The following is a 14,607-nucleotide window of genomic DNA, read 5'->3' as shown; positions in this document are numbered from 1 at the left end:
TATGTGTGCCCACGAGAGTTATTGTGAACCCCCGAGCTTATATGGCCGGGTAGAATATAATGAATATTTATATACGTATATCTATATATATATACGCGCGCGCGCGCACCGCGCATTGGGTACGAACAACCCTGAGCCTTGGTAGGGCCAGACACTGAGCCTTGGTAGGGCCAGGTATGTGAAACACCGAACCTTCGTGATCGGGTATGTTATATAAAAGCTATGTATATGACATCTATATGAGTACGAATAAGCTATATATATGACATCTATATGAGTACGAATAAGCTATATATATGACATCTATATGAGTACGAATAAGTTATGTATATGACATCGATAAGAGTACGAATATGTTAAGGTTATGTAAATGCCAAGTAAAGGCTATGTATATGCAATGTACATGATATGATCATGAGTATGAAAGGAAATACGAATACGAGTACAGAAATGAATACGAAAGGTAAATGAGTACGGATATGAATGTATGTACGCGAATACGCAATAGAAATGGAACGTCCCTATGGAAAGCAAGTAAGTGCTACGATGATGATGCTATTATCTCTCATCCTATGTTATTTCACATGTATTGATTATGCTTACACATTGATATTGATCATGCTTTACATACTCAGTACATTCTTCGTACTAACGTCCTTTTGTTTGTGGACGGCGTCATGCCGCCGAGGTGGCCAGGGAGACAGACTCGGTCCATAGCTGTATTTTCTCAGGGACTACACAGCAGAGCTCCACTTCATTCGGAGCTACAACTTTTAGTATAAATTCTTTTATGTACATATTTATAGGCATGGAGGGTCTATCCCGCCATATGTTATGACATGACGTACCATAACTTAGAGGCTCGTAGACATGTGTATATGGTTAGATATGTTTGGCCTTGTCGGCCTACATTTTGGGATATTATTTTGATAACCTTGTCAGAAACATGTACATTTATATGGGCATGGTGTTAATGATGATATAGATATGTTGTTGCCCAATGAGTTTAGAATGATGATGAATGAAAAGCATGATATAACTATGTCGCTCACCTAGATGTGATGTATAAATATGTTAAGGGGTGCCCGGGTAGGCTAGCACCGGGTGCTCGTCGTGGCCCTCTGGTTGGGTCGTGACACAAGCCTACTCAATGATCATGAGTGATTAAGGTCAGAAAGCTATTGTGGCAAATTCTTGTGTGTTGGGAGCAAATCCTGCTTCACATGGCTCATATGAGTCTGCTTTGTACTCTAGAACTGGAGGAAATCAGAAGTTCAGAAAGAACTATAACTCACAGTTTTGTGACTTTTGCAAGATTAAAGTTTCATACTAGAGAGAATTGTTTCAAGATACATGGCAATCCAAAGGATTTTCAGTTTAAGAAAAGAGGTGGAAACAACTCTAACTATCATGGCAACAGTTCTGCACACAATGTAGTTGCTGATGGGTTTGGTTACAATCATGAAAATGGACAAGATGGAAACACTCACATGGTGAAGGTGGTTCTAGTCAGCTTAGTCAAGGTCAAGTGCAACATATGACTCAAGGATTTGAATCATCTTTAGCATGCGTAGCATGAATCAGAAGGATGCTTGTCCACTACTAACTCAAAATCAGTATCAGCACATCTTGCAGGTGTTGAACAAACAATCAGATGTTAATCATTCAATTAACATGGCTGGTATTATGAGTACTGTATTGACAGTTCAGGATAAGAAACAAGAGTGGATAGTAAATACAGGTGCTACCAACCATATGGTAGTAGACCTGAAACTACTTGACAAACTAATTGTTTCAAAACCTGGTGATTAAGATAGTATACCTACCAAATGGAAAAGATTCATTGGTTACTCACATAGGATCAAGTACTCTATCTAACAATAATATTGTCACTGATGTTTTCTATATTCCTCAGTTTAAGTTTAATTTGTTGTCTGTGTCCAGGCTAACTAAAGAGTTGAAGTGTTCAGCTTCATTTTTCCCTGACTTCTGTGCGGAAGTGTTCAGCTTCATTTTTCCCTGACTTCTGTGCTTTTCAAGATCTCTTCAATGGAAGGTAAAGATGATTGGTAAAGAAGATGGAGGCTTATACCAACTCTCAGACAATATTGACACAAAATAAGTCATTCTAGCTGCTAGAAATGCCGTTTCTACTATACTTGATCAAAGCTGCAAATTAGATATAGACATTTGGCATAGGAGATTTGGACATATATCCATAAATGTTTTGAAGAAGTTACTTCCCGTTAGTTTAGAGCATATTACTACAACAGTGAATAAGTGCACAATTTGTCCATGTGCCAAACAGACTAGACTTTCTTTTTCTATAAGCACTACTCATAGTTCTAGCTGTTTTGACTTAGTTCATATGGATTTGTGGGGACCTTATAAAGTTGTAACTATTGAAGGAAATAAATACTTTCTTACTATTGTTGATGATCATTCTAGATTCACTTGGGTATTTTTGTTAAAATTGAAGTCTGATGTCTTTACAGTTTTATAGAATTTTCTTACATATGTGAATACTCAGTTCAATAAGAAAGTCAAAGTTATAAGAAATGACAATAGTATTGAGTTTGTTAATACCTTATGCAGCAACTTGTTTAAGAATATAGGCATTGTACATCAAACTTCATCCACCTATACTCCACAGCAAAATGGAATTGCTGAGAGAAAACATAGGTATATACTAGAAATGACAAGAGCCATCAGATTCCAAGCATGTATTCCCATAAATTTCTGGAGTTTGTGTGTAAAAGCTGTAGTTTATATCATAAATAGGTTTCCAAGTTCTGTCATTAAGGACAAGTCACCATATGAGCAACTATATGCTAGAAAACCATCCTTGTCACATCTAAGAGCACTTGGTTGTTTATGCTTAATTTGCAAAAACTGTTAATGAAACTGATAAACTAAGTACAAGAGCTAGAATTGCTGTCCATTTAGGATATACAGAAACACATAAGGTTTATTTATTTTATGATCTAACTACTCATGGTTTATTTGTCAATAGAGATGTGATATTCAAGGAGGAAATATTTCCTTTTAAGACCAAAGACACACCTGCTCTAATATTCAACTATAATGGCACAAATGAGACTGACACAACAACAACTCAATACAAGAGTACAGATAACAGACTATAAGATCAAATGACTATACAGACTAAGGAGGAACATGTTCATGCACAACATACATATATACCAGAGTTTGACCAACCTGTTGAGAACACAGATGCTGCACACATCCAACAACCTGCTGAACCACAAATTCCTGCACCTGATCAGTTACAACAAAATACAAGAACATTAGGTAGAAGCAAAAAACCAACAATATGGATGAAGGACTTTATTTCACTAAATATACATGATGAGCCTTATGCCATGGCCAAATATCTATCCTATGACATACTAGCACCTAAATACCAACTTACTTATCCAAAATCTCAAATATACAAGAACCAAAGACATATAAAGAAGCAACATCTAATCCAAAATGGATAGAAGCAATGAATGCAGAAATATCAGCCTTACAAGACAATCATACTTGGACATTGTCAGTCTACCAGCAGGAAAATCACCTATTAGATGTAAGTGGATATACAAGGTGAAGTACGAGTCCATAGGTGAGATAGAAAGATACAAAGCAAGGCTAGTTGCAAAGGGATACAGTCAAAAAGAAGGTACTGATTACCAAGAAACTTTTAGTCCTGTGGTGAAAATGAAGACAGTTAGAACTATATTGACCATTGCAGCACAAAACAAGTGGCACATACACCAAATGGATGTGTCTAGTGCCTTATTACAAGGTGGTTTACATGATGAGATCTATATAGAACTACCTCAACGATTTAAGAGCCAGGGGGAAAAGAATCCAGTATGTAGACTCATTAAATCCTTATATGGATTGAAGCAAGCACCTCGACAATGGAATGCAAAGTTGTCTGAGGCTTTACTAAGTTTTCAGTTCAAGCAAAGTGAACATGACCATTCTTTCTTCACCAAGAAAACAGCAGCAGACTCAGTTTTGTACTCATATATGTAGATGACATGCTTATTACAGGAAGCAGTCTACAAGTTATTGAAGACACTAAGAAGCAGCTGAAACAGTCCTTCAAAATGAAGGATTTGGGTGAACTCAAATATTTTCTAGGAATTGAATTTACAAGATCAACGCAAGGCATCCTTATACATCAAAGAAAGTATGCACTTGAACTCATTTTTTAGACTGGTTTGAGTGCTTCAAAACCAGCTATAACACCTATTGATACTAACGTGAAGTTAACCACAAAGGAGTATGACAACCTGGTTGACAGTCAAGACAGTTCAAAGCCAAGTACACATGATCCTTTAGCTGATCAAGGGGCATATCAGAAGTTGATAGGAAAGCTGCTATATTTAACAATGACTAGGCCTGATATTTCATTTGGAGTACAAACCTTAAGCCAGTTCTTACAGCAGCCTAAGAAAAGTCATATGAAAGCAGCATTAAGGATAGTAAGGTACATAAAGGGGCAACCTGGCAAGGGATCTTACTGTCAAGTGATCAAAACACTACTATCACTGCATTTTGTGATGCAGATTGGGCATCATGTCCAAATACAAGGAAGTCAGTTTCAGGGTATTTTGTGAAGTTGAGAAACTCACTAGTAAAAGCAATCCACAGTGTTTAGGAGGTCAGCAGAATCAGAGTATAGAAGCATTGCAACAGTGGTTACTGAGATGATATGGTTACTATGATTAATGAAGGAATTGGATATTGAAGTTAAGAAACCAGTTGACATCTTTACTGATAGCAAGGCAACAATACAGTTAACAGCAAATCCAGTTTACCATGAAAGGACCAAACACATGGAAATCGAAAATCGAGTGTCACTTCATCAGGGAGAAGATAACACAAGGTCTAATTGCTACTAAGTATGTTCCAGCTCAAAAGCAGCCAGCAGATCTACTGACAAAGGGGTTAACCAAAGTTCAACACCATTATCTTAGTTCCAAGCTAGGAGTTCAAGACATCTTTTCACTTCCTAGCTTGAGGGGGAGTGTAGAAGCAAGTTAGTTATAAAGGTGTTCACAAAGTTAGTTATGTGCTTATGTTGTGAATTATATAAGTTTAGGGACCTAAGAGCAATTATCATTAGTTAAGTAGTTAAAATAATTCAAGTTAGTTATAATTAACTGATCATGCATTCAGTTGTATATATACCGTGTATACTGCCTGTATACACAATCACAATTATGAAAGTTTATTGATTCTTCTTCCTCCAACTTCTTCTTCGTTTACATTGTGATTATAATCAAAGATCCTTTGTTTTTCTACTAAAACTACAATATCACATGCGAACTTCCATTAATCGATAGAGGTCCTTTGAGAAATCCTCTGAACAAATTTTTAAAGGTTAGATTAATCTACTTTAAAAAAAAAAAAAAAAATCACAATTTCACATAATCCCATAATCATGCATCTAGATTGGAATCAAGTATATGATAAGAACGAAACAACTATGTTGGTTTAAACCTAACAATTGTAATTAGTGTTTTGTACGTAATCTGTTAACTTATTTTACAAGAATTCCCATGAAGTTTATATGGTTACAAATTGAAACGTTGACGAAGAAGAATAGAATTTGGCTATTGGAGGAAAAAAAAACCAATATAATGGCTTCTTTTTGAAAGACTATTTGCATTAGGCGCCGCCATTATGCATGTTTTCGTTACTTTCAAGTTTCAAGAAGTGTTTTGTTTTATTTATATTCAAACATATAATATGTGGCAGATTAATAATGGCTGCTTTTTGAGTTGTGGAAGAACCGTAAATTCCCCAAAATGAAAGGGACTTGCCCATCGACATAGTCAAGTGGAAAATGGAAAGAGACACACATGTGACTTTGTCTTTTCAAACAATTCTTCTCTAACTCAAATTTTGGTAAAGTTTAACTTCTATGTATTGATTGATCGTTTTGGTTCGGAGATATAAATTATAGAAGCTTGAATTATAATGCAAAAATTATAATATTGAGATAAATAATTTATGAATTATTAAGTACATAACTTTTTTTCCCACGAATATATGGTTTATTGCATTGTGAAACAAAATATACGATATATAATGAAAACCACGCATAAATAAGAAAAAGAGAAAGGAGTGATTAAGGATATTTTAGTCTTTTAGGTGTTATCCAAGGATTGCTAATTCCAATATTAGAATCCGGTTTAGAATAATAATATTAGAATTTTGATATAAAATAATATATTTATTTCTTATACTAGAAAATAAAATCCAACCAAATACATGATAAAATAATCTCAAATTTGTATCCGGGTTATTTTTATAGTCATTGTAACCAAATAACCCCTCATGCTCATTGTATAAGTATTTTAGCTATATAATGGATAACTATAAGTAACTGTTTATAATAAGTGAAACAAGAAATTTAAAAGATAAAATAAATAATGTATAATATCAATTAAATAATAGTAACAAAAATGTAAATATTCTTTACATGTGATAAGTTAAATCACTATTAAACCCCTTTAATAGATTTTTTATGGTTCGTGAGCATTTTAATCACAAAAGAAGTAGTCCTTGTTTTATTTTCTTCACTTTCACCCAAATCTAGTATCACAAGAATACCATCAAGTAATCTTGGTGATAAGGTTACCATCAAATTTCTAAAGAACGGTATTGGTGAATTCGCTTTTTATATTTCTTTTATTTGATGTAAAAGATATATTCACACGTGTTTCTCTTCCAAAGCAGGGAGAATCTCATCATTTATAATTCTATATGAAGCACATAAGTGCCGTTCAATTCATAAATTTCTGAAAGTTTTTTATTTTGAATGTTGATTTCAACCTTGAATTTCTATCAAATTTCAGATGACGCTTAAAAGCATGTTAATTTCACTGTATTTACAAACATGTCATTTGAAAATTTAAAAACTTTCTAAGTTATAAAATTTTGAACCCTATTAATTAAGCACAGCATGTCTCTATCTTGAGTTCACTCCGTAGTAGTAATTAATATCTACCCAAATGATATTTATAGGTAATTAGTTTCCTTAAAATATGAATTTGTAATCTTGAAAATAACACATGTTATCTGCCATAACAAGTAAAAATGACGTGATGATGTAAAATTCCATACACCAAGTCACCAACCGTGTATATAATTTAAACTCCTTAATTTCTAATTTGTTATGCTAATTTAGTCTTTTTAGGGTTCATTAGAAGTATATGCAAACTGCGAAAAAAAATACGTCCATTTGATCTAGACTTAATTTTTTAATTTTCATTGATATCTTTCATTTTCACAGAAATTAACTCCTTCATTCTTCTTGATCAAATTAAAGATCGTGTAAGTTAAAAAAAAATGTTTTGACCTATGAAGTATTCAAGAAGATATGTTTTGTGGTTATCAAAAGAAAGCATTTCATTGTCAATGTTGTTATCATTGTGGGGAAAAAATTAGAGGAGTGTGTGCTAGTAGTAGAGAAAGTATACAAATGAGTATTGAATTCAGGGCTGTTTGTGTGAGCAAGTGGACGAAGTTGCATGAAGCCTTAATTACCAAACAAATTAAAGCTGCTTTATATTTGAAACCTAGCTAGGACAAATAAATTGTACTCGTGATACTATTTGTTGGAAGGGACACTACTAAAGTATTTTCTTGGAGCCGTCCCCGTAACTTTCAAAGGAAAAAAAAAAAAAAAAAAAAAAAAAAACTTCTCAAAAGAAAATAATTTTTTTCTTTAAGTTGAAGTTTTGTGCACGACGGCACAAAAATATTTGTACAATCAAATTCTTCATAAGGTAAATAAGTTTCTATAACAATCATTGATTGGTAAGCTGATAGAAAATAGTAGCTATTGTAATGGTGGACTTTTTTTTATAGTATTACAGTATATAGTTTAAATCTTTTTTAAAATAATGATTATTGTAGTTAAGGGTATAAATCGGGCAAAATTGATGGTAATGACTTATATATATATGGCAAATTCTCATTTATTTTGGGATTGAGGCACGAATAATTGTTGTCGTAACAAGAGGACTAGGGGATACAAGGGTTTGTTAGAAAATTGCATTAGATATATATGATAAATATTAGTTATGCATGTGTCTATATAGTAGATGTTAAGTTTTCTTGGCTTTGGTGTTTTTTTGTTATGTTGAATCCATTTAGTGAAAATCATGATTCCGCGACTATAATAAAGTAAAAGTTCTAATTTTCTAAAAGAAATGCTTTCTCACTTCCTTCTCTTGTAGAATTTCATTGGCCATCTTCAATTGTTTGACCGATATTTTGATATTTCCAGTGAGATTTCTTATTTTTGGTTTCGTTAATTATTTTCTTTTCCTCTCCCGTATAAGACAACCCTATTTCTGGTTCCTTATCCCTTTTCTATCTTTTCTTTTTCCTTTTTTCCCCTTTCCCCCAAAACATGCACAATAAGTTTATATATCCAATATTGCTCGGACTCTTCAAAATGTCAATAGGTGCTTGTTGGATTCTCCAAAAATAGTGTATTTTGGAAAACCCGACACGGGTGCGGCATGGCCCGCACACATACCTAAAACTTTAATGAAGTGTTAAACCGTCAAATAAAGTAGTTATTGGTGCTGTTGATGATATACGAGGACCAAAAAATAATGATAATTAATATTTTATCTTTATGCCGCAAATTACTCAATCAAAAGCAGGACATGAACAAATAAATCTAAATAATTCAGTACTATTTGGATGATAATGGTCAAGGATTAGTACTTAACTTCTTGAATTGTATTGTTCACCTTTCATCTTCAACAATAATCTCAGTGGTCCTTTTTTTTTTTTTTTCTTCTTAATTAGACAAATCAGCTCTCGAGCACAAAAATATATTGTGATTAGCAAAGGATAATTGTGTACATATTTGAGCAACATTGCAAATTAATGAAAGACTAGTATTCTTTTCTATAACTTTTCACAATATGGCCGTGTCAATGGGACAGTTAACAAACAAGTTAGAACTAATCCTAACGACCTGACCGTGGTGTGTTTGTATAAAGACTTGGGTGAGGTTTTAGCCGTAACTACTGAAATCTTAATGGGTCCTTCCATTACGGGCCTTATTAGGTTAAGCCTACACACATCATCATACTAGATTCACCAAGCACATGAAGTATACGATCAAAAAAATTACATCACACTTATAGTCGCACCTATGTTTATGGACTAACATAATTAAACTTGAAATTTTTAAAATATAAATAAATATTTTTAATAATGTAAACCATTTTTCTAGACACTCACGAAACAGTCGTTGCTATCTTCAGTATTGCTTAAGACTATAGCAGACAGTTACTTATCTCGCCACATCGATGATATGAATAAGAAGGGAAACATTGACACTAAACTATATGATATGGTTGGAGGCAGAATTTTTATAACATAAATTATTGACTCACTAACCAATTAACTTTAGATAATTTCACAAAAGCAAATACATTTGCCTTAACCAATGAAAACAGCTCACGTATACCGAATCATAATTGCTGCGGTCTAAAGTTAAAAAATATCTATCCTACTCCAACATGATTGATAATTTGATATGATAAACTATAGATTCCAAGGTGATCTTCTTCAAATAAACAAAAAAACTTGTAAATCCTTCATGTCCATTATCATCAAAGTATTCTCTAATGGGTATGCCTCATATTAAACTATACTAGGCTAAAAAAGAAAGTAAAATATCTCCGTATTTTTTGCAGGACATGTTAAATAGTACAAGAGTCCCCAAAACTATCCGAACATTCTTTGGAACGAAAGCAACATAATTATGTATAAGAAGCAGATTCAAAATTTAAATTTTGTGGATTTAATGTTTAAGATTTTTACCACTAAATTTGTTGTGATCTTTTCGCTCGGATCAAAAGTTGCGAGCATCGAAAATGAAAAAATTCTTGACACGGAACGGTTTCTGCTCTAGTGAGACTCTGACAGGCAAATGGTTAATTATTCAGGACGTTCTGTCATTATCATAGGTCCTTCACTTTCATTACGTTGATGTGATTGTCTCGTGAAACAACAATAGGACTTTTCCAGATATCTATATTACGCAGTGCGCATCCGAATTAGTTGTATCAGTGAGTTTCGAATAGGAGATAAATAATAGAAGAAAAAATCAATATAATTTCTAGTCCCAAAAGGTGTACTACGATGTTGCACGCTTTGATTGGCTAGATAAGGATCTCAAAAATATTTGCAAAAGCGACCAATGAGAGAGTGCCACAAACAACCTTTTAATTTGCATGAAAATTAGGAAGATAAAGACATTTCGTCTTTGGCCAATTGGATACAAGTGATTAGCTTCCAATTTTTGCAGACTTTTTATCTTAAGTGATTGATGCAATATAATGATCTTTATTTATCTTTCTTTCTTCTTTCATTTCACTTCAGCTGTGGCTTCCTGGAAAAATGGACTTCCTTGTCGGCATATTATAAAAAAGTACCAGTTGTGACCTTTTTCACAGAGTTAAAATACATCAAAACACTTTTCACCTAGCATGAAAACAATTGACTGGTTTGTTCTATATGCCGGAAGTGTAAATTTTAAATTTTTTGAATTTTAGATTCTAAAATATACAGCACACTCAATATAGAATAAATATTTGTCCATATTCAATGTATTATTTAACATGACTACATGATTTTGGCCAAAGCTATCGAGTTTTTTCTAATCCATAGCTACAACTCTAGCTTCGCTTCTCAAAACATTTGTAATTTTAGAAAATGCCATTTAAAAATGGAATTAATAAAATGAAAACAAGACAAATTACATGATAAATAAAACAGCCTAGAATATATTGATATGGAAAACTGTTCGTATCTGCAACTTAAATCCATAGCGGTCAAGGACAAAGATTTTCTTGTTTCATTTTTCTTCTTTCTCTATTCCCGAAAAAAGAGTAAGGTAAACGTGTGGCTTTAAGGAGGTAACAAATAAAGAACAGAATCACCAAAGGTCGGTGATAGTTTTACTCCAAAAGCAAAAGTGTATTCAAATTAGCAAGTCCCTAAGCAATTATCAGACACCAGATAAGAAATTAAAAATTACGAATAAAGAAGAGAAAGTGAAGAAAATAAGAGAAGCCAGTGGAAATAGTATAGGCCATCATTCTTCATATACAAGAAACAGAGAGTTACAGGAACATTGTATAGTATTCCTATATGGTATATATACTCTCTCACATGCACAATAGAAATGTGAAAGAATAAGCAGAAAAACCAGCTGAGCTCCAATTTCTAACTACATCCAAGCTACAAGCATGGTCTCTGAAAATCTCTCACAATATTTTTTTTAAAAAAAAGTAAAAATAATGAAAGAAAATCCTATTATAGAGGAAATTCCGGGGACGTATAATCTAAACCATCCCTCTGGTAAATCTCCTCTGTAATAGCCACAAATTGCAAATTCAGCCCCTTTTTCGCCTTCCAAATTAGGCCTGATGTGCCAAGTCTTTGGCATTTATGAAAGTTCCATGAAAACCATAAGGGACTCTTGATGGAAGTTTCACTGTGGCCTCTAACTTTAAGGTCATTGCATTAACAATTTGCAGCTCCGATTTCCATTCTTTCTCATCATGCACAAAAGCTAAAATGTAACCATCATCTTCATCTTTGCAGTTTGGGTCTCTTGGTAAAAAAAGAGGCTCCCCACCATACTTGTTGTCACCATAAAAGAACTTGTTAATTTCACCTGTAAAAAGGTCTACTTTGGCAAAACCAGAAACTTTTGGCCATGGTTCAGCAATAGCCAAATATGCATACTGTGTTTTTCTCCCAAGTTTGTTCCTGTTCACCATTCCTGCTTCTAAATTCACCTGTTCTTCTTCGTTTTGAATAATAGCCTTTCTTGTTGATTTTCCAGTTTTCAAATTGAGCCGAATTTCTGATAAAACACTCTCTAATCCCTCATCACATTCGTTAAAAATTGAGTCAGGTGGTGTCATACATGAACCAATCACCACAATTTCATCAGTTTCCGGCTCTTCCCAAGCATTCCATAAATGGAAACAAAAACAATCAGGCACTTCAACCCATTTCAAACCTGATCCATCTTTAGCATACTTATCCAAAATCCCAAATCTTGAAACTTTGTTCTTGTCATACACAACAGGTGATCCTCCACGGATCATTTCAGACATCTTGAACACAACTTGTTGATCAGGAATAACAACGAATTTCTCCGTTATCGCGAAATCATGCATCATTGTTGGGTCTTCAACAGGAATCTCAACATCATTAGATTTCTCCCCGTTTTTTGAAAACCTGAAGTACTTCAAATACGGTTTCTGAATCACATCGTAACTAAGAGCAAAAAGCTCCCCTGAAACAGGATCAAGTTTCGGGTGAGCTATCATTGTTGATTTTAATTGCCCATCGAAATCGAACCTTCCATCAGTTTCAAGATCACCATTAGCCGTTACCCTAACATGGTAAGGCAAATCATCTTCAGACATAGCAAGTAAACGGTTATTAAAATAAACCAAACCAGCGTTAGCAACACCAGTTCCGTTACTATGATCAACAAGACCAAAAACACCACGTGCATAAAACAACATAAGCCTTGCAATACCAGAATGACCATGTAATTCACCAATGGCTTTTGGAAAAACAGGTCGACCCAAAGCTTTCTCTTGAACCAATCTTTCAGTTTCAGTGAAACGACAAGCGTAACTTGCTGATCCGTTTTTGAATTGAACAGCATGTACCATACCATCACCATCAAAGAAATGGTGACCAGCTGTTGGTTCGAATAACGGGTTAGCTCCGTTACGAACGTATACACCGTTAACACATTTTGGTATTTTTCCGGTGACCGGAAGTGATTGAGTGACTGGATTTTCCGGTACAGGAGCGAAGTTACCGGAAATTTGGACACGTGGATCAGCTGTTTTTGGTAAAGGATGTTCAAGTTCGTGTTTTGTTAAAACACTTTCTACAGCATCTAAAGCCATTGCTGCTGCTTTTTGTACTAAATTCCAAGGAGAAGAGGAGGAGGATTTATTTTCTTGTTTTGGGTGTGAAATTTTTGTGGTTGGTTTTGAAGTGGGAATGGTATTTGTTTTAGGTGTTTGATAATTTGAAGATTGTTGTTTAGGGAAATGAAGGATAGGTGGAGCTTGAAGAGAGCAAGTGATTTTATTAGGCTTGTTTTTGAGTAGTGAAATTGAGTTTGAAGAATGACCAAACTCTCTTGATGATGGCATTGATATCTTGGGTTTAATCCATGTATTTGTAGCAGGAGAAGAAGTGGCCATGACTACCTATTTTTGATGTTTTTGTGTATAGTAAGGTGCTAGTTTTGGGGTGTGTTGTGAAGGGGAAAATGTGAGAATTTTTAGAGAGAAAAGAGGTGGGAAATGAGAGTTGTTTTTTTTTGAAGGTGAGTTGTGATGGGAGAGAAGAGAGGGGGATTTGTATATATAGAGGGGGAGAGTGTGAGTGATGGTCCAGTTCTAACATGTAGGAGAAGACCACGTGTTGGATATGTGAAAAATGCATATTTGGAGGATTAACTCTTTACTATAGAGAACAACATTACTATATTATATAAGAGCAAATGTGAGGACTTTTGTAGTCCTCACAATAATTTCTCAATTTTTTAAAAACATTTTAATTAATTACTTTTATGTCCTAATCTTATTTATTTAAGTCAATTTTTTTATTTTTTGTTTTTAAAGTCTACTTTTCAAAAAAAAAAGATCGAATGCAGGGATTTTTGTAGTCCCATGAATAATTTTCAAATTTTTTTAAAACTTTTTAATTAATTACTTTTAGGTCCTAATCTTATTTATTTAAGTCAATTTTTTTGTTTTTGTTTTTAAAGCTCTTTTCAAAAATATCGAACCTCCTACCTCATTTTTCACGTTCTTTGATTTTCGATTGGTGCTCGATATCCGCATTTGAGCCCCGATTAATCCGAGATAATTCGCAGACTTTGCATCGCGCTTATTCGGGAGCGCTTCCTCCAAAGATTTTTTACATATCCATGTTCGAACCCCTAATCCCTGATTAAGAGAGGAGCAACTCCATCTGCTGCACAAGTTAAATTATGTATTTGTCTTAAAAGTTCATTAACTATGTATAGATTATTTATTTAGAACTAAATAACTTTAGAAAATTAGGATACATAAGTTATAATGTCAAATTCTAGTTCCAAATTTGATTTGAATTAAATAATTTCATCAAAATGGAAGTTAAAATATTAAAGGAGTTGAATGAAAGTTTTGCTTTCATATAACTACCGTTATTGATGGGACTACGATGGGTATATGGTTGTTGTTGTTGTTGTTGTACACTTGTCTTACACAAATTATATTTCTTTAGTTAAAATATCTCTTTTTTATATGCGGGTTTGGGCGGAGACGCCTCACATAACTAGTTACTACTAATAACAAGAAATGAGCCCATGGGGGTGGGGGTCCCCTGCATAGTTTATGAAAGCTTTGATGGCATAACCCAACTCTCTATCTTAAAATTAGTAGGCTCTTATGTTGTAAACGTTTGCTTTTGTTTTCTTCCTTTTCATAATATGTTAGTAAGAAATTTGAAAATTATTCTACTTAA

General features: G+C 33.8%; 1 protein-coding gene across 1 annotated transcript; it reads right to left on the bottom strand.

Annotated features, from left to right (window-relative positions):
- Window positions 1-11,131: 11,131 nt before the first annotated feature.
- LOC132035843 (9-cis-epoxycarotenoid dioxygenase NCED1, chloroplastic) lies at window positions 11,132-13,441 on the bottom strand. Its single transcript, XM_059425983.1, has one exon. It carries the CDS (start codon window positions 13,296-13,298, stop codon window positions 11,475-11,477), a length of 1,824 nt encoding a protein of 607 aa, XP_059281966.1. The 5' UTR covers window positions 13,299-13,441; the 3' UTR covers window positions 11,132-11,474.
- Between the last annotated feature and the right edge of the window lie 1,166 nt (window positions 13,442-14,607).

This window comes from Lycium ferocissimum, chromosome 11 (assembly GCF_029784015.1).
Source record: "Lycium ferocissimum isolate CSIRO_LF1 chromosome 11, AGI_CSIRO_Lferr_CH_V1, whole genome shotgun sequence".
Taxonomy (NCBI): domain Eukaryota; kingdom Viridiplantae; phylum Streptophyta; class Magnoliopsida; order Solanales; family Solanaceae; genus Lycium; species Lycium ferocissimum.
The sequence above is the reverse complement of the archived record's forward strand: the minus strand, read 5'-3'. Positions and strand labels throughout refer to the sequence as shown.

Bases quoted from the DNA above. Each gene is read 5' to 3' on its own strand.
- LOC132035843 (XM_059425983.1), bottom strand. From the start codon at position 13,298: ATGGCCACTTCTTCTCCTGCTACAAATACATGGATTAAACCCAAGATA.